Below are 21683 nucleotides of genomic sequence, written 5' to 3' on the forward strand. Positions count from 1 at the left end.
GATTCATGTCGTTTCTTGCACTTACATCTTTATCCATGCCACTTTGTATTCGTATTTCGCTCCTTCGAAACTCATTTCTTAAGAACTCATTGACGCACTTGATGTACGTGAAGTATTTCTTTCTAGTGGCAGGATTGCGGGGCTGTTGTATTTCAGTTAGTGTTATTCCTTCAATAAAATATTTTCATCTTATCATGTAAGTTTTATTTCTCGTTTTATTATAGTTTTGCATATTTATTGGCTTGCTCTCGCCATATTTACACTTGATCCTGCAGGAGATAAATAATAATTATTTTTATATTGATTTACAATATTACGTGGAATATTTTTGAAGGAGAGCCCAGCAAGGCAAGGTTTGTGAGTAATGAGACATCTGTTTTTTCTTCTATATGGCGATGTTATTAATCATTGGTAGATCGCAAAAGACAGTTGCCATTTGAAGAGTGAGATTAAGATCTTCATCCCTTTTGACACAACGCTCACGACAGGTCGAAGCAATAAGCGTCCAATTTGGGAAAATAAGAACTAGACCAATAGCAACTAGTCTTCTCGTACGTGTCATAGGCTTTTCTGTCCTGTCACTTGCCGTTTGAACGGAATGGTCCAAAATGTATGCTCTTATAGCCAACTCGATCCTCCTATCATGTCTCCGATTCAAGACCCTTTTAAGGTGACGTCGAGGCAGGTATTTTTTCTCATTACTGCCTTAAGGGGATTATGTGGCACAAGAGTCTGGGTTCGTGTAAAAGGTACCACGATCCTGTGAAGTATTGCAACGATAGATGGAGAAATATTATCATAATTTTATAGTTTGAGCACAGTATATATAGAGTATTAAATGTGTAAATAGAGTATTAAATTTACAAAGATAACGGAGTTCAAGAAGTGGCGATTTTGTGTACCAGAGGCGTTCGTATTAAACGAATAAAGAAAAAGTAATTCATACATGCACTATTGTGAGTCATTAGCAAAGCCATAGGCGAAGTAATTTTCTTTTATTGCAATCTTATTGGACGGTTTGTTTTCATGTTTTTAATTCTCGCACTATGTATCATGATTAACGATAGTTTACAATTTTAGTGGAAGATGTTTTGAATGAGCAGGTATAATCGAAGAAGGGTGAAGACGTTCGAGGAACGATCGTGATTTTAGTGAGTCAGCGTGTGATATTTGCGTTGAATATTAAGTAAAGAAGGATGAAGAAGTTCTGTTATGTTCCTTTCTGAGCCATTGGAAAGACTCGCCACGATTTTATTTTGTTTTGCCAATATTTTTCATTCTCATTGTACGGTTTGTTTTTCCGCTTTCTCATTCGCGTCGTGCGGTTTATAAATAGAACGGGTTCCGGTTTGGCATTGAGCAAGGGAGAGAGGGAGGGGAGGACGAGGAGACAGGTGGGGGAGAGAATCAGTTTCCTTCGCATGCAGGAGATTATGTGCTCGCCCGAGTATTACGATCCTCCACGCTGTACCGTCGTCGGCGTCGCGTTGTGTCATTGCCGGTCGGGGTGGGTTTGCGGATGGTGCTATAAATAAATCCCGCGTGCAACCGCTTAACCGAAACCTAGTATGTGTTTCTATTATCTCTCCTTTCTGACTGCAGCGAAAGCGCTTGCTTCTCAATCCTCTAGAATATCACTGATTCCTCTTCGGATCGCATCAAGGTGAAGCGTCAGCCGTATTTTATGCGGGAGTTTTACTCTTTCGCCAAGGTATTATCCATTCATTTTTCATGGGAAAAAAGCCTCGGTTTGCTAAGAAAGGAAAATCGGGAGAACCTGCTGGAATTATGATTTTATTTATTTATTGGAGCAACAATTTTTATACATTTTACAAATATGGGATATCTTTAATTTTATCTTCGCTGTGTATAGGTATCCGAGAAAGTGATTTCTGTTGTCATCTGAAGAATATGGATATGAAATCTTCATCAACGGCTGTACTTATATACTTCTCAGCTAGATTAGGCAATGGCGTACCGAGTGCTGCTATGTTCCCAAATGAAACCATTTTATTACGTTGAAATTATTTGCATTAGAAATTACGAACTGAGAATTATATGGTCAGTTTGACCTGTCTTATGTTTATTATCTCTTTTATATCGGCAACGGCTGATATTATTTCATTGGAAAATTTTATAAGTAACGCAAGCATTATAGTATTGAGCCTTATTCTGATATTATTTTTGTGAGAATTAGTGTGTGTTATTGTTTTATTAAAGTTTATTAAGTTTCCATAATTATAGCGTGGTCAAAATGGTTTGAAATGAGAATTCGTATTTCAAATCTTTTTCCTTTCTTTCGCCCGTAGATTCCAACAGTCGGAGGTCCTTGTAGCTTTGAAGAACCAGAGTCAATTTTATGTTATGTTTGAGTGGACATCTATCTTCGGTTACCCGCTGCGGATGGCGTGCTTTAAAGGCCCTTTAGAGTGTCGGAGTTAAGAGTCTCTAAGAGATAAACTAGGATGAGTTGTCGTTCTGCATCTTGAGCACTCTTGCTCTAGATGAAACGATCTTTCCCAGATCAGTCGCATGCTGGTGGAATCGTAACCGTTCGTATCGGGTTCATATTTATGACGAATGTGGGAAGTTTATAGAGAGAAAAAATAATCCTCGTTGGTTCCGATGGTTTTTTGCCCTTCGGAAGCGTGTTGCTTGTGATTTTTTCCCCCTAAGTATGTGAAAGTCTCGTGTTCATTTCAGCTTTTACAATAGGGTAGTTTCCTTCATCAAAGAAAACGAAAGGCAGTGATTGCGATTCGTTACCCACCATTAGTGTAATCATGATATACAAATTATTTGATTTTAGAAATCCCAGTTTAAACGAGTGTTAATGGTCAATTTTAATCTTATTGGAAAAACAGTATTTACCAAAACATTCATTCAATTTCTGATAGCAATAGATTTTTTCACCTCATGATAACGAATTATGTAATAAAATACGATTTGATGCTTTCCCGGGGAATAACATGGGTGGACTCTTCTCGGGATTCCCACCGGGTTAATCCGAAACTAACACCATCTAGCGTTACAGAGCTAGCCAATCATGATACAGTTTACCAAATTTGCTCGTTGTTACAGTTATAAAGAATATAATTTAGCAAAAGGTCATATAAGGAAATAGATTGTTTCATTAGTTACATATAGGTGCGATGGAGGAACCGGCATCATACATCATAGTTTTTTAAATATTTTAATAAACTAAATTTATTGTGGCCATGAGGCATAGCAACCATAAACAAATAAAACAACAGTCAGTAACCCTGAGGGTGAGCTCCGAGTCGGAGCTTGAAACGTTGGCTAATATGAATTAATTAAGCCGGTGTGAATCCCTAAAAGAGTTATTATGTTAACCTATGTTATAAATTAAATGTGTCTATTTTTCCAACCAAGAAAGTCAACTTGTGAACTTTGGCGACAGCATGATATCCTTAACGAATTCTTTCTGAAAAGATATTTGCATTGTAAAAAAGGCATAAAATGTTCTTGATTTCGTTCTTTCAAGCCGTATTGCTTAGTTGTATACATTTATTAATTTATTTCGTACGGTTTTCTGTCATGTCATGAACTTCACAGGAGATCTGTATCGGTAGTAGCATGTTGTAAATTGGGATTATAGGGATAAATTTGTTATGCAAAATTTATTTTTCAGTCCTGGCAAATAGCTTAAAATTTCAGTATCGCATGAAAAGTGTTAAATTGGAGTAATACATTTCTCCGGTGGTTGTTGCGCACACTATTAATAGGTGAGTTAATGTCCTCTAAGCATTCCTCCGGGTTTAAATTTTCATAATGGTTTTCCCCACTTGTACTTTACAAAGTATTACTATGCATGAAAAGACACGCGAAGGGAAAGGTAAAAGTTTTCATTTTTAGGGTTACTCATTCGTCCACTAACGAGCCACCTTAATCGTAGGGGTTATGAATGAATTGCTGCCTCGCGCGTTCGTTGTCGCTCGAGAGCCAATTCAGGAGCCAGCGGGGCGTCCTCTTGATCTCATCCAACGGACCATGTTGCTAGCAGAGACGGCATGCTCGTGATTGTCGCATGACTTTACCCATCTCGTATCCCGCGCATGACAACGATGAGCGTCTCTTCCTCCGATCAGAGATGATACTACTCTTCCAGCAATTGAGTTCGCCGGCTCTAGTCGCACACCCCATGAATGCCAAGTCCCAAATCATCATCTTTTCCCCCTCCCTCCACTTCCCACGTTCTCATCTCCCTCTTCCTCTCCCGCCTCATTCCTTCACTCATGTCTCTTTCCTTCACCGACCCCCTCCTTCCTGTCCCCCACTTTCTCAAGCCATCATTTTAGTACATGGGAACCGGTGGCAATGCGTGAGTGAACGCGATCGTAGTCCAAGTTGGTTTTTACTCGTCCATATATTTCAAATAGCTGCGTTCCTTCCAATCTTTAGTGGTGAGAATATTTTTCTTTTGATATTGCAAAGTTTTTTCACTTTACGATGTAGGGAATATGCCGTCAGTTTACTCATGCTGAGATGGGTTGATCAGGAGAATATTCTAGGGAACGATCTAAGTTGGGAATTGTTCGTAAGTGATCATAATAACGTCTTTTTAATCATTTCAAAATTTTACGTTACGTCACGTAAACCGATCTATCAGCCAAGTTTAATCTGTTTAAACACTCACCCTCACGCAATGTTCAAGCCAAAGCATGGTGCAAGGCAATAGTTGTACATATTATTACAACTCTGTCTTGAACAGGATGATACTGAAATGATCGAAATAGGCTCGATCTATCCTAAGCCAAATTTGACTCTGTCGTTGGCCAATTCTTTTGCGCTATCTAATTCTTGTTTCCATTTTCGAGCTTTCAAGGGTATTTTCTTTTCGAGGTTTATATTTCCATGTAACGGTCTATGCTAACCATGGAAAATTCGAATTGTGCGTCTGGGGTTGTGAAAGAGCCGATTAAAGCTTACGTGATGCTTATGTAACATTATAACGGTGATAAGATTGAGTTTTCGGTTTCTGGGTGCTTTGTTTCCTCTGAAAATGCAAACTTCCATTAGCTAAAAGATTAAACAGTTTTTAATATTTCATTCGACTCCGTTAAGGGACGCCTTTAATTATTCTGTGGATACTATCTTCAATAAATGATTTTCAGCAGTTTCCGGTGGTGTTTAGAATCTACTGCAGTTATATTTTTATTAAGCTGGTTTATTTTTTAATATCAGTACCTATACATTGAATGATTTCCCATATTTACTTTCTGGAATCTTTGTTAATGATTAAATCAATTATGTAGGTTTTGTAAATTCTTTATACTTTATATTGGTAAACCCTCTTGAATATGACACGAGAGTGCTGAAACCGATAGACCTGTACCAACAAATCATAAGTTTGTGTAGTTTACAGCACTTATTCTATTCATTTAACAGCAAACTGGTTCTATTATTACTCTGATTTAGCATAAGTATGATATTTTCTATATATTACACTTACGGAGGAAGTACACGCTATAGATCCTAATCGGTTTTAAAGGTTATGTACCCTACAGACTACTCCTGCCGAAATTATTACCATTATGAATTTTCGAAATATTGTGATGACTCACCATTTTATCGGAAGGAGACTTCATATGATAAATATAATGTAACGCATTCATTCAACGCAAGAAGATTATAATTTTGGATTTCTGCAGCATATTATGTAGATGTTAATGTAAAACTCGAAATGATCTTCGTTGGTAATGGCGTATTTTACTTTATCTCTCTTACTTTGATGGATTCGTTCAAGCTTTGCTGTAAAATTTTAATTATTCTCTTTATGAAATTAATCTTAAAATATTCTCAGGCTATTTAAAATTTGGCAATGTTAATGGCATGTAACAGAGACTTACGCTTCTTTTCCTGACGTTATTTGGCGAGGTAACTTATGCGACTCGTCGCGTCGCGACGTTTTGAAGCTCACTCGTGAACATTGATAGAGGCAGTTCGTGGCAGGAGTGTTTCCCCCTTTCCGGCCCATGGGACCTTGCTTCTATACTCCACGTTTCGTTACGTCTTCAACGACCGAGCTCCTTCCTCTCAAGAGCTTGCGCTCTCTCTCTCGATGAATTGAGACGGCCCACGTTTGAAAAAAATGGAAGTGCAGCGTAACCTTGGCGTCGCCATTTTCGTTCGACCGCAGACCGCGCCAAGTGATAATTTAGTTCGTGGATCCACCCCTCACTTTCATCTTTACCACTCTCTCTCATCCCTTCTGTAACCTCCCCATCTCCCCACACCCCCTACTCCTTTCCCTCATCTCTTGCGTCCCCTAACGTCTTCCCGCGACTTTTCTCTCTCTTTCACTCTCTATCTCCCTCTTTCTTTTCCTTTAACGCTCCCCAATGTAACCTCTATAACTCGGTACAATGCCTCCCGCCCGCCCACCTCTCCTAAATGAGGGCTAATCTGTCGCGGTCGTGTCCCGAACCTCCTCTCTCCTCCGTGGGTCGGTCTGCTTGCTTGTAGGCGGTTCGGCGAATGGCGAGAGCGGGGGTAGGTACTCGCTCTTCCTCCCACCGGCCCGCGTGGGCCTTCATTCACGGTGGCCCACGGTTCCTGCAGTTGGCGGCCGTATTGGTGGGAAGACTGGGGACGCAGTTGTTCGTCGACCCTGATCCCGACCTCAGTCGTGTACGTTGCCCAATCTCGTCGGCAAGAGTTGTTCTCTATTATGGTCAGTGCCGGGTTACTAATATGCACAGTAAGCAGTTGTCTTAAGACAGTGGCCTCCAAACTATGGCCCGCGGGTCACATCCGGCCCGACTTAAAATTTCATACGGCCCGCCAAACAAATCCCTGTGTTTAATTACAATTCTTGCAATTAGCTCATCTAATCTGGAACCTGATTTTAATGAAATTTCGCTACTTCACACTAATTTGGTGGCATGAAACTAATTGCATGAATCTATTTAGTTCACCGTGATTTTTTCCAAAAAGATGTTTTTAAAATTATCTATGTTTATATTCTTATTGTTGAGGAAATTAAATTACTGGCACTAATTTTTTTTCACTTGTTATCCCCTCGGTCCGCATAAATTTGGGAAATATGTTTAATGTGGCCCATGCATAGAAAAGTTTGGAGACCCCTGTCGTAAGGCACCCATAGGGACTCTTCTTTTAATCCCCCTTTTATTGTCTTTTGCCTTTTTTGTAATGTTGCTCGCGGTACAAGTTCGCGGTTAAATTTTTCATTCAGTACTTTTTTTAGTTACCTTATAATTATTAAACCGTTATTTGAAACAAAATTGCTACCTTTACTGTTGCATAGATTCTTTATCCTAAATCGAAAATTTAATTGTAAACAGCTGGCATACACATGAGGTCAAAAATGCCTTCAGATGGTTTTTATTTCTTCTCTCGGTTTCAGTGGTAAAAGTTAAATTATCCAGACAGATAGATGATGCGTCTGTTCCGCTGCATAATCTGCTTACAGACCTGGCCCCATGTATGCTAATTAAGATCTGATGTTGGCTGTGGGACCGAATTAATTAACGGTGGAATTGGTCAGTTAGTTTTGGTTCTTGTTCTTGGTTCAGTTAGTCTTGCATTTTTTCTGGAAATGCTTACGCTTTCTTATATCTGTTCCCGGGTTACCTTCTATTGTCCAACGCACATGAGTTTCGCTGATTTTGCGTCGGACGAGTGATTTGTCTAATATGAGAGGCATTGTTATATAATGCAACCAGCTTTAGTTATTTCTTTTTACTGAAAGTTCAATGACTCTTGGATAATGTCCCCTGGCTAGATTTTTGTAGCTGATGTTCCAGCCTCAGCTCAGGATTTCCTGATAAAATTTACTAGGGAAACTTTTGGTTCAATGAAATATTTAGGCATTTGAGAAATATTAAATATAATTTTTTGATGGGCACATGATGAGGTACCATTTATTACTCTGATTTCATTGTACTGATGCGTAGTTTTCAAGCTAGGGTAATGCCTGCGGTGAATTTTGTTCTCATTATCCTTTGAGGCTTCTCGTTTGTGAACATTCATAATCCATTCCCTAATGTTGCAAAAAACCGTGGAGAGGTATGAGCTATCTTTATCTCATTCTTTTATTGTACTGAAAGCCAGTTACTCCTCGCCATCGTGTCATGGGCCATCCGAAATTCCTATTATTCTCTATATTAATATATCGCCTATATCTTGTATTTGCTAATAGTTTTCATGGCTTTTATTTTCTCTCGGCCACCATGTATGTATATTTTAGAATTTCTTGCTGCTAATGGGCTCTTCAGATATTACGTTAGAATAAATGACGAAAAATTATTTACGCAAGACTATTTTTAAGACAGGGTTTGGAAATCGCGGTTTTGCGACGTCATTACGTAAGATTGTGGCTGTTATGCAGATCACTTGGCATCAATAACTTAATTATGTCATGATCGAAATTCTTGAGTCTGTATCTTAGCAAAGTTTACTATCGCACTTATTATTTATTAAGAAGGACCACGGAAACTTATTTATCTTCAACAAGGAGAGCATAAGTCCTTAATTTATTGTGCTTAACATTCTTGTTTGGGTATATTTCTCGTAGCCCTGGTTTGTACTAAATTTTTATCAATGTCAAATTATATTTTTTACGCTTATTAAAGTATGTTAATTTATCAAACAAAATGTATTTGGGAGATTCAAGGGCATCTTATTATTCTTACTACTGCAGAACTACTTCTCAAAGGCGTCTCATAGGATTCACCTGTTACTTCGCTGGAGTTAATTAATTTTAGATTTTAGCCATTTTTGGAGGCTTTATATTCGATGCATCTTTGGTAATGTTTCAAGGGTTCCTTAGTGGTTAGATGACGTAGGACTACGACCTTATTAGCCTCCTACAGCAACCCGCGTCCCATCTCACAGTGGTTGCCCAATAACTGAATCATTCCGCCAAGATGCATATTCCAGCGCCCTCATTTTGCTGCGGTTGGAAAATGTGGTTGCTTATTTAGCTTTAAATATTGTATTGTAATGCGGATTTGCTCAACGGTTATCCCAATACTTTCGATGAACTCGGTTCTTAAATTGAAAATTGACGAAAACATTCGGGCACGTGAGTGTTAGAGCATCAAGTATTTGTTGCATAGGATCGGTTTGATGTAGTGGTTTGTGTCTTGGCTTCCCATCCCTATCATGTGAGCCTTAATCTCAGTAGTGGTAGAGATATTGTGGTGACATATCGATCTTTCTTTGGATGCTAATGGGAGAGCAATTCAGGTACACTAAGTATGGGGCACTGCATCTGTTGGATGGAACGTCAGGGCGTGGTGCGAAGGGCGGCTTTCAGTTAAAGATGGCTACCGCTGGCGCCAGGTTTCCTTCCACCCTTCCTTCCCAGACCTTCCGTCTTAAGACGAATGGCATTTCCTTTCAGTCGTTTCCTTCTAAAATATACTACTTACACAAATGCATCATTTGTAGTTTCTTGCGTCCTGCAAAATGTTTTAGTCTCCTGGCATTGAGGCTGTTAGTAATTCTTATAGGAGCCAGAATGATAATTGCAACCACCATTGATACCACCTCTTTGAAGAAAGCAAAAAGGCTTAAATATTTTTAATAAAGTGGTCGCCAATCCAAATCCTATTTGTCTTGTTCACAGCATCTTACCTCTTTCAATAGTTCGGTTTACGACAGTGAAGACACGAACTGGTGTGTGAAATTGTTCTTTCATGTAAAAATGGATTCTATTGCGACATTTAGTTTCCAATCGCTTCTAATATGGCTGCCGATGTTTGAGATACTCAGCGTTAATGCTCAGCTGCGTTTTACGCACTGCAGATTGATGAGAAGATTCTAATATTGCCTGGAAATTTGAGGAGCTATGGTTTGTTCAACTCAAATCTCCGAAGACGTGATACTCAGAATAAGTACATACAAGAGCGCTCGAAGTGTCTATTCAGTGCATGGTACCCGAGGCCAATATTGAAATGCCAAATTCATTAATATGTGGAACGGAAAGTGCAGATAAAGTCATATACATAATTAAAATTCATTGAAATCTCAATAATTTTCTTTCTTCGTGAGCATTAAATTCAATGGATGTTTATAATGAAATGATTAAAATGTGAACGGACGCTATCGTCGTAGTCAGCCAATAAAAAAAACCCATCAGATTGATAGCGTGATTTTGCCATTTCAATATTGGTCGCTTGCTCATGCTTGATCGCTATTGATCATTGCTCTTATTTAAATTTACTCTTGAGTATGGAAATAATTACCAAGGTTTAAACTCAAATATCAATTCCACTTCCATCTCGGTTATACTTCATCAGTATGCCATAATTATAAATGTTTTCTGCTTCTAATTTTCGGAATAATTTTAGTTTTTGAAATAATGATTTATCGCCTGAGTATATGTTCTTTAAACGCACAGTTTTAGGTGCCTAAGCGATGGAGTTTGAATCGGGTAGATGAGGAATCAGTAGGTGTGAAATGGGATACGGTGTTTGAATGATAAGAGACGAGAGAGAGAAAGAGAGGGTGGTGAGGCCGAATAGGGTAGTGTAGAGCGAGTGGGGGAGAGAGCAGGAGTCAAGCCGGCCTCTGCACCTCATACCTACCTTCACTGTCTCTCGCGTACACGGTCAATGACACTAGTATATAGAAAGTTACGATAGGTGTACACTCCTCAGGACCCCAGGTGGTGGCTCTCCTCGTCACCCCCCGTCCCTCGTTTCGCTCCTGCCCTGCGCTGCGATCCACATCTACTACTCGAGCCCGTCTTCATTCAAGGCACCGTGCAGGTGGAAATACATTATTGGACTTCCTGGCGACTCTCACCACCTCCTCCTCTTCTGACCAGTTGGCAATATCAGTGATCGCTTGAAGATAGATCTTTTTGGTATCTGAGTGTCTGTCTTTTGTTATGCATATACTTTGGCGGATGGGCGATTGCAAGGGGACTGCATAGAGGAGGCGCAATTCCATCCCAAAGAAGGCTGATTTCTGCTGCCACTTCGGTCGTATTTTAATCGGTTTTCAAGAATGCCCCAGGGGTGGTGATGAGTGCAACTTTTGTTCCAATATTGTGCATTATAATGTTTTTAATTACAGGGAATATCATTGAAAAGTTATGAATTTGATAGATCAAATTATCATGTATATAAATTTCAGTTAACATCCCTAATTATACATTAGTCCCCCGTGATACTCGGATCACTTGGTCCCGTTAGCGATAAGAGTGTCGACTTTTGCAAACCCATTTAAATGCGCGTTATGTGACAACATATTTAGAGGCCGACTTGAGGATCCTCTATTGTAATCTTCGTGGGTGATAGAATTGATTCCATGGGTGGAGAAAAGTTATAATATTCTTCGTTCAAGAATTTATGTGTCCAATGGAGTGCGTGTGCTTCCAGTCTTTCTGGTGGAAATGAAGTGTTAATATAATTAAGAAATCAGCTTACTACAGAAATTATCTCTTCTAAACCCATTGTTCACTCGAAAAACTGTCATAATCCTATCTCAAACGAAATTACCCGAAAGAAAATGGGCACCTTTCTTCCTGAAGTCTCAAGATTAAAAAAAAATTTGAGCAGGTTACAGATTTTTTAGAAAAAGTTTTAAAATCTCCGTAGTTCACTCAGAGAACAGATGTTGAGATGATAGGAGAAATTTTATTGACAAGTGGATTTTCAATTGCTGCTTATAACGATACATCTCTCATGGCTAATATGATTGCTAAAAGATGTTATCTGGCGAATTGATACAGTTGTGATTATAAAATTGTTATCTTTTCAGAGCTTTTATTATTCCATTCCCATTAGCGCATTTAAGTTTAATATTTCTCTGTTGACTATCTTTTGCTTCAGTTATCACCTCCTTAATGTCATAGTTGGTATGAAAAACCGTGTGTGCGCGTTTAAAAAATTTTATATGCACTTTTAGTAATGAAGAAATCAGAAATACAAGATCTTCTTTTACCTTTTGGTGGTTATTTCTGGTTAATTTTTGGTTGAAGCTTGATGTGAAGCTTGTTGAAGATCCCGTGTTTCCATCAGGTTTACGGAATTAAGCTATTGTTTTCCTTCCCTGATCAAGTGAGATAACACGGAATAGTTAACCTTTTTCCTACCGTATGCTGTCGACAATATTCGATCAGATCGTGCGTCTAACTTCATAGGCGAACGTTTTCTTTAAAATTGTTATCTATGCTTCTAAGATGGTGAAACATTCTAGTCATTGGGCCCATGGTGTCTCCCTTAAGCTGTTTCAAACGTATTTCTTTAATTTTGTGTCTGAAAGAGAATGACGAAGATGACATTGTAACATATTAGTGTGAAATAGAGTAATACATAAGTATACTTAAAAAAGTATATTTTCAGCTAGAAGTCGGTTTCGATGCTTCATAAAATCTCGTAGAAGTTTCTCTTCCTATTCAATTTCAATGTTTTTTCATTCATTCGGAAGAATTTGGCAAGCTCTGCGAGTCTTCAGAGCTAGAATTAATGGATGTTAATTTTAACTTTGACCGAAGTTGACAGACGAGAAGTATGCATTAAATGAGTTTTAATTTTTTTTATGTCAGTAATACTTTGGTGTTCATGGGAGGTAAAGTAACTGTAAAGCATTATTTTGCGCTTGTGGGGCATTAATTAGTAATGTAGGGGAAGAATTATAATTATTTCGGTATGTATTCATTGGATATTTTATGGGTACCGATTTATACTGTTCAGATTGTCAACTTCGACGCTTGGTCTGTTAGTGGAGTATATAGAAAAGTTTATTTAGAAAATCACCATGAAATTAACCGGTGTTGTTTATATCGCGCTTCACTCTTCGATGAAGTCGATTTCTGCACATAAGGCTGGTCGGGCTTTCCATAAGGTTGGGTCAGAAACTCCCCTGATCCAGACAGCCTTTAATACATCTGTTCGTGAGCATTTGCAGATTTATATCCACCCAGTGCTCAAATTCTGCTTTCTATCAAAATTGTAGGCTGATCATTAATTGTATTTTTTCATTGCGAGGTTGAAAAATTATTTAAAGAAGGTCAATATCGTTCTATATAGGAGAATTCGGAAGTTGAGTTTTTGTATCTTATTATATTTTTTGCTCTTCTGTTAATAGTTTCTTGAGGAAGGGTCATAAAAGTAATAAAAACCATTGAATTCCCTTTCAAAATAAAATTTAATTTTTAATATTATTTTAAACAGCTGCCTTACACACTTATGCATCTTTCACTTTTCCAACTTTACAAAATATCTTTTCAGAACAGAAATCAGAACTGAAACTTGTGTTCTCTCATAAACAGCACTTCGTCACTTGAAGTTGAAAAGGTAGATTTGCGAAATAACAGTAACACTGCAACTACACACAAATAAATAAGTTTACAAAATAATAATAATAGATTCGGGGAAAATGCAGGATGAATATGTGAAAATGTACAGGGAAGGACGGATTACGCAAAAAGAAACATTTACAGGCTGATGGTGGTGTGACGGTTCTTCTTATAACCAACTTGAGAAGGAATGTGGAAATTAGGAGAAATGGTCGCGATTTCATCAATGGAAAGGAATGATTTATAATATAAATACAAGTGGCGAAACACAAATGATGTTTTAAATAACCCGTAATAATCTCGCATAAAATAAACAAATAAAACACTCAAACCGCAATAAAATTATTAATTACTCTTTAATAAATAATGCATTCGTCCTTAATTTTAGTTAAGTAGCACTCTGCGCTTAAATTGTATTAGGGCCTTTAATTTACAAGTTTTACATTGTCATCGCATGCCTACACAATGCCGAATTTTCTCCCGTACGATCTGACGGATAGGGAGGCTACCAAATGTGTTCTTCAAATTTGGTGAAATTCATTCGCTCATCATATTACGCTGAGCTAAATGATACAAAAATACTGAATAATTATTTGGATTTCGTTTGTGCTACGCATACCATTTAATGCATAAGTATGCGTCTCACGCTCGTTTTGGTTCATTTGTTTCATCGCGTATCAAATTTTTCAACGACGTAGGATTCAATTACATTGTTTCAGGCACGATTTATCAGAAATTTTCGCACTGATTAAAAATATAGATTTTATAGTTCCAAAGTGAACTTATTTATTCCGAAGGCTAACTACCGGCTAATAGTCACGGTGATTTTTCAGTAAGTAACGATTGCCGTAATGCGTGCCGAGTTTCAACTCCTCCAACTTCGTGCTACTCTGTTTTTAAACAAGAATGGTTTGGAATGTACACCCTTACTCTATTGTAATGAGAAGGACGAATAAATCGTTTGACTGCTGTCGCTCACAGAGAAATAATGAACAAGCTGAACAAGAATCCATTAAATGAAATGTCGAAAAAAATGATCGGCGTGAAAGCTATTTAAAAACAAATCAAGTAAAAAACACTTAATACTTCATCAGAAACGTCCACCCTCGTGCCCTCTGTTGGTACGACGGTTTTGTCTCTCAAGACGCCAATCAATACGCGTTCTGTTGGATATTTTAAACTCTCTCGATTCTATCATAGAGGTGGAGTATATATTTATAACATACGTTGGGGGACAAATTCATGGGGGCATATATAAGAATACATATCGAAACAATAAGACTAGAATACTTGTGATATGATCATCAGGCCGGGCTGGGTGTCTCATCGGAAACATCGTAGACGTATAAACACAACCTTTCATTCCGAAGGAGTTGATGGGTTAGGAGTGTCCCACTAGGAGGCGGGTCTCATTTGGAAGAGTCCAAGAATGAGACAACGGGAGAAGAGGGTCAATTCTCTGTTCCACATATTTTTATATTTCGGATGTTACACACCCACATGATTTTCAAACTCCGCGTGTCTTCAAATTTTAATTTTTTCTCTCTACTTCTCAGGAAACAATAAGTCCATCAAAAAACTTTCAATCCATCTTCACTCCGTTGTTGCGTTTCCCGTGACACGGGGATGGGACGTGGGGAGGGTGGAGGAGGAGATGCGCCGACCTTGGTCGTTTTTGTTTCTCAGGTCGAGCGGGAGGTTAGCGTCACCGGGCTGTCGGTCGGGGAAATGGGCTGATTTCCCTGACGTCCAAAGCGATACCCTCTCCAAATCCTCCTCCACCGTGAGTCCTTTTTCGTGTTCTCCCTCGTCCTGCCCCATGGACATGTGGTCTTTCACCGTCTTCTCAGCACCCGCGACTCCTCCATATCCTTGGTCCCTCCTCCCTCTTCCTCTTCTTCGACTCTTCCTCCTCCAGTATTTCACCCTCCTCCCAGCCCACCTCTCCTTCAAAGTTGCACTCTCGCTGCCCTTACTTCCCCAAGAAGTCGACCATCTTGTTATACTGGTCTTCTTCATCTTGGAGATAAAGGGCCACAATGCACCCATTAAAGTAAGGCGTGCTGAAGCATTGGGACCTGAAATTGTGGAGAAGACATGGCGTTAGAAGCGATTTTAATAGGGGTGGAGCGCATGTGGTGAGAGTCGTGGAGGAAGGAAAATTCGAAGAAAATCGCTCGCTGCGGTCCAAAAAGCAAAAACGACTGCTGCGTTGCTGGTAAAAAAATTGCGCGTCGCCCATGAAAAAAATTGGGCGCAAAAATTTCTTCAAAAAGTTTCAAATAAAAAGTCCTACCACACCAGACCCAACCCCACCCGGACCAAAAAAAAGGGTCCAGGCTTCAAAAATCAAAAAACAGGGTGTACAAAAATAAAAAAAAATTGGGCCTCAAAAGGTGTGCGAGGTCCCAAAAAATATGTGAATGTTGCATTAAAAATGCTGCAACTATGTTTGTGCCTTGAAATAAGTATTTTAGGTTGCGTTATTTCTTCATGACTTCAAAAATTCGCCACTCATTGTTTCTTATTATGAAGTTTTGTATTCGTTGTTTACTGTTTAAAGTTGCATGATAGTCAGTTTCAGGGTTAAAGTATATGTTAATCGACTAATTATAAAATAATAGCGTTTTATCATAATAATGAAGTATGAAAGGTATTATTTTGGCAGCTTTTGTGGTAGATATTAGTGAGTTAGTGGGTAGTTGGTAATGAAAAAATATTCATTGGTATGAAAAATCCAGTGAGTTTGGGTGGAAACGTTTGTAGTAGAAAGTGAAAAAGTAGGTTGAAAATAAGGAAAATTAATACTACTGAGAGTTATATGGTATAAGATAAATGAAGGTAAAATTTTAAAATAAAAAAACTAAAAAAATACCTAAACCCCTGGATCGGCCCCATGTAATTGCTTTATCCAAGTTTGAATATTTTCCATTTCGTCCGTTAGCAGCAAGACATCCAGGCAGCCCTTGAAGTATTCCGTTGTGAAACAGTTCTTCCTGTAATAGGAGATAAAACAAATCGGCCATTTTTAGTACACTCCATGGAATTAATACAATGGATTCAAAGTATAATACAGTGAACTTAAGGTTTAAAGAAATCTTTAATTTATTTTATAACCCATGTAAATGGCTACTCACTCGCGATAGGTCCTCTACCTCAGCAATAAATTTTACCATGATTTTTTCGTCCATCCTAAGCGAACAAATCATGGAAAAATGTATTACCTTAAAATTTTCAGTTATATTATGAAAATTAAAGGTAGTATTAAAACATTTTGAAAAGTTATATCGCCTTTGAAATCCCCTTAGTCTCGCTGACAGTGGTTAGTCGACTCATCTATTTTAATTGGCTCCTATTTAATTTTGATTAAAATACTTTGATGTGATGAAGAAGTTAATTAGTGCATTTGAATTCTAAAAATAATTTTACTTCATTTTTCATCCTTCGATACCTTACGCATCCGGCTCTATGAACTTAGCTTCACTTTGCTTTTTTATCGAACTGGCAAGTTAGCATAGCCTCTTATAGTGCGTTTCGCTATCCAAGTTCGCTTTTTTTTGCTCTTCGCCCTACTCAGTAATACATACTTTACGGTCCAAACTTTACCCGCGTATCGGCCGCAAGAGGTAAATTGCACGTAAAATCGGGATAGTTTGCGGTGAAAGTCGAGGGGTTTGCGGTTTTTTTTACGGCGCCAGTCGCAGCGGTTTCTCAGTGGCGGAAATGATGCCGCCGATCCAAAAATAGAATTTTTCCCTCCTTTCCGCCCCCCGACTGTCCTTCGTACTCCCCTTTAGTGTGACTTTCCCCGAATGCCATTCACAACACTCCCTGGTTGATTATCCCCCCCCCCCTTTTCCCCAGCCCCCCCTCCTCCTTGTGGGCGAGCACCTGGGCCTCTCTACAGAATTTTTTAAGAGATCAATCAATTCAGATCACTAAAAATCTCGGATTTTACGATGTGCTTAATTTTTAATTCACGGCTTCGTGGAATTCCAGTCTATTCATATGCAGATTCCTCCTTGGAAGGGTTGAATTCCTCGAATGAATCGTGTTTCTTCTTTTTTTTTTAAAGGTTCAACACGTGTTACATTACGCCTCGGTCTGCTTTCAAGTTTATAGCACCGGTTGATAAGTATTATTTTTCATTGACTAATAATTTTTTGTAGGCTTGTTTTCGTTTATATGCTCTCCTTTTGGCAGTTTCTTTTGATTCAATCGGGAAAAAATTATTTCACAACGCTCCTTTTTTATTTGGGCGAATTCGACTGCATTATCATTTTTTGAAGTACCCATTGGATTTTGAGATTCGCTTTAGGACTTTAATTGATGCTTTTTATCGAATACTTTACTCTTTTAAAGTTGATTTAAGCCTCCGTTCCTTGTAGATGAATAATTGCGAAAGCGTATGTGAAATATTTTATCATTGTACGTAATTTTAACAATGTGGTTCACAGAAAATGAGGAATGATTATTATCTTCGTTGTTGGTCACACCTCTCGTATCTATCATTTTATCATATTCTCAAATTGATGTAAGCCAAAATTGATAAAATCATGCTTGAAAGCCCGAATTCTCTTCCTTTTGTATTTTTAATGACTTTGGCTTTCTACACCTGCGGTGTGACCTAACATTTTCGCTCTCAAATCTAATACTCGAGGTGGAGTTATTTTACATCTTATCTTGTTGAAATAGACTTTAGTTCACTAGCTCAAACTAAAAAATTATTAGGGTAAACTCGCTGAAAACTGGAAAGGAGAAATCCCATGCGGCCGGGAGAGTAATGATTGATAGCAGCAACAGCGTGCTGTCAAACCTCGCTTCCATCTGTGTGCTTTCGAAACTGTATGCTAACGATAAAATTCGCTGGCGTGTTTGAATTGGCACGTTGGCAGGTATCATTGGCGCTCATCCATTCAAAGCAAGCTTCGAAAACCACGACCGAATGAATCATTTCCGCCAAAGGGCTTTTTAGAAAGTTTTGCATTATACACTTGGCTTTTCGTGACTTCTAATTTTGCTCTGGTGCAACGCCCTCTAGTATTCTTTCCGCGTAGTTTACCCGGGACGTCATCTCGACACTCGAGGAGGAATTATGTGCAGAAATCGCTGGTTTAGGAGAATCACTTGGATGTAGGCGCACATTTCGTCTCGTAAGATACTCGGCAATTTTAAATTCCATCGGTTAGGAGGAACCGTAATGTGAAATAAAAAGTCACCTGCCAATTGTTCATCGGAGACGTGTCGGCACGTGGACCGTTGAGCTCAGAGCAGGTTTAAAAAAGTTTGCAACGGAAAACGGAATCGACGAAGATGCCTGGAAACGGCTCAGCTAAAAATACCTTTCCCATATTTGCGCGCGCGTTAAATTTTCGACAATTCTGAACGATAAATTTAAATGATTTAATGACACAAGCCCTCATCAACCGCACCGTCCTCAGTTGTCTAATTCATTTTAATTTTGACTTCATTGCCATTAATGTCTGTGATGAGTCGCGGTACCTCTCCTAGAGTGTTTCATCTTATGGTAGAATGAATTATCGCTGAAATTGAAGAGATGAAATATGATTGGCCCGGCTATTTCACCTTTTTATGACTTGGTAGATGTTATCAATTAATCTAAATGATATAGAGAGCTGAAAATTTGATTCCATACTTCATATTTGATGATATATTTAATCGCGATGACTCTCGGCGCTCTTGCGTCGTGAATGAATCGTCGGTGATGGCCATAATTACGGAGTTATGCGACCAGTCTTGCGTGTAAATGACTTGTATATTCCATTTTAAATATTATTGATCAATTTATAAGCCATTTTGACTATTCTAGTCTACAATATTGCCGCTTTTATTCATTTTTACGGCAATTTATGGTATTTCCTTTTCTTTAGATTCAGTAAATTATGTACGAGTTAACCAGTGGAAAAAATATCATTCATCTTCTTGTTCTCCTAGTATTTGTAGTGTACTGTCCTTATAGTTATTTAATTACGGAGTTATGCGACCAGTCTTGCGTGTAAATGACTTGTATATTCCATTTTAAATATTATTGATCAATTTATAAGCCATTTTGACTATTCTAGTCTACAATATTGCCGCTTTTATTCATTTTTACGGCAATTTATGGTATTTCCTTTTCTTTAGATTCAGTAAATTATGTACGAGTTAACCAGTGGAAAAAATATCATTCATCTTCTTGTTCTCCTAGTATTTGTAGTGTACTGTCCTTATAGTTATTTATTTTATTATGCCTTCCGAAATTTTTATCACTTTTTAATATTTATAAAAAGTAATTTATTTTTTTCTCGAGAGAACAGCTGCAAAAATCATCGAAACACATCGGTGTGCTTTTCAGTGGTTTCGATTAATTTAAAGGCTTCTGATCAATGGAATGTGCCCTTATATGGCTGCCATTTCGTTTGACGTTTTCCAGCAGACGAAAGTGCTTTCGGGTATCTAACCGGGTGAGAGAGTTTATGTTACCCGGCGTTTGAGGGGATGAAGACGAGGATCGTGATAGCCCGAAATGTTGGACTCTTTCATCCGGTGGGAAACCTCCGAGTACTTTATGAATTTAATTCGCCGGAAGTGAACCAGATCATTATTATCCGCTACAGAAAATTCTACGCTTTGATATATTCCAACTCTCCTCGGAAAAATCCTAAACTTTTTTATTTTGAGAAAATTCGCAACCGCTCGTGCTCTCTCGCTCACCTGCATAGTGAATGAAGCTGTGGCTCTCGGAATAGGTTGTAGCAATCCTCGCAGATGCGGTCCAAGCGCGCGAAGATGCTCTTGTCGTACACTCCCTTGCACTGGATGTCGAAGAAGGAGCGCTTGCTGAGCGTGTGTCCCAGCACGTGGCCGCTGCCCGATCCCGCCCTGATCTCCTCCGAAGAGCCGAGTGGTCCGGCTTGGACGGCCGGCGGCGAGATGACGCCGGAAGCGGCTAGCAGGAGCAGGAGAACAGGCAAGAGGACGGGCAGGCCCGGAAGGGACCCCGCTCCCCCCGCTGCCGCACCCCGGAGCCTCCTCCTGCTGCTGCTGCTGTGAAGCCCGCTGCTCGCAATGGTGGATGGTTGCATCTGAAGAGAGAGGAAGAGCACGGTCTTCAATGCGGTCCGGACAAATTGCAGTGGGGAATTTTCATGAACAAACAGCCCTTCTTGTATTTAGAAATCACTATCCGAATGCAATTTAAATTCGGTGATAAAATCCTTAAAATCATGTCTTTGGTGGACTTTGGTAGCCTTCTAGAGGGAAAAACCTGTGAATTACACGGTCAGAATGAAGTTAAGAGTGCCTGACTAGCTCTTTCAGCATGTCGTAAGTCAGTTTAACCCCCTTCCTCCCCTTTGATGGTTGCATAAGTCAACCGGAAAAAACCTTTTTGGAGATGTTATTTTTCAAATTTAAAATGCATTCGGATATTTATCGTAATCATATCTAAATTCAATTGAACCCTATCAGTCTTATACCTAAAACAACCTGTTGAAACGTAGTAAAATTACAGGGATAATCGATATTTTTAAAACATTCGCGGTCCTTATCCTTTAGAACTTGTCTTGATTTTTGGGTGTTATAAAGATGACTTCACGTCCGTCTTGCTTTTATCCTTAGAGATAAGCCGTGATGACATCTAACTTGAAGCGATGATGGGTAAAGGGAAAGGAAACACCAGAGTTTTAATCTCGAAGTCGCGGTTATTGCAAAAAAAACTCGATTTATACTTGCGATAGGTAGGAATGATAAGAATAATATTTTTTTAATTTTCCTTAAGTAAATGTCATTCACATCCATTTACCTGGTGTTGTGGGAATAATTTCATGTTTATTTTGTTATGAGCGCAAGGTTTTCGTGAAACTTAGTAACAATTACCCGACTTTTTTTTTGGTGGGAATAGAATTAGGATAATTTCCTCTGCATTTTTGTTGCACGAAGTACACTCCTCGTTTGCAAAACACAGTTACATCACTCTGCAAACTTGGGCGGACAAATTATCTAAAGCCTTTTCGAACATGATCGGTAGTAATGATGTCATGGCCGTGGTACGTTCTAATCCGCCGTGACCTTATCATGGCACGTTGATTGATTGCGCCCGTCTTGCGACACGCGGTTATTAAATGCCGCTCGCTTTGCTCTTTCCTTCTCGCCACCGCGCGCGGGAGAATATAATGCTAAAAAGAGGCGACGTGCGCACGTGTTCGATTCAAAGTAAACCTCCCCCAACCCCGGACACATTGTAGTTGTACCCGCGTCAATTCACCATTCCGTGAAAGAAGCCGTTAACCTGTTTGAATGCTCGCTATTCAAACTGTTTGGCAATTGGGAAAAAAGTGGTTATCGCATCGCACAAGACCGCTTCGTAAAAGATGCGCTTTCAATTTTC

At 39.0% G+C, this 21683-nt stretch overlaps 2 protein-coding genes across 5 annotated transcripts in view; one reads left to right on the forward strand and one right to left on the reverse strand.

Moving 5' to 3' along the window:
* LOC124157362 overlaps positions 1 to 21683 on the forward strand; it is a 385239-nt gene that overhangs the window by 82976 nt on the left and 280580 nt on the right. The gene's annotated exons all lie outside the window — the stretch shown is intronic.
* The window catches only part of LOC124157363 (ion transport peptide-like), a 158291-nt gene continuing 151783 nt past the window's right edge, over positions 15176 to 21683 (reverse strand). For 2 of the 3 annotated variants that reach the window (XM_046532029.1, XM_046532028.1), the window contains exons 2-4: positions 20009 to 20379; positions 16170 to 16290; positions 15289 to 15372 (exon numbers count right to left, since the gene is read on the reverse strand). In XM_046532029.1, coding sequence (XP_046387985.1) covers positions 16170 to 16290; positions 20009 to 20379 — 492 coding nt within the window. In that variant the 3' untranslated portion in view covers positions 15289 to 15372. Of the gene's footprint in view, positions 15373 to 16169; positions 16291 to 20008; positions 20380 to 21683 lie in introns of all 3 variants that reach the window. The other variant, XM_046532030.1, reaches the window with a different exon arrangement.

This window comes from Ischnura elegans, chromosome 4 (genome assembly GCF_921293095.1).
Source record: "Ischnura elegans chromosome 4, ioIscEleg1.1, whole genome shotgun sequence".
NCBI lineage: Eukaryota > Metazoa > Arthropoda > Insecta > Odonata > Coenagrionidae > Ischnura > Ischnura elegans.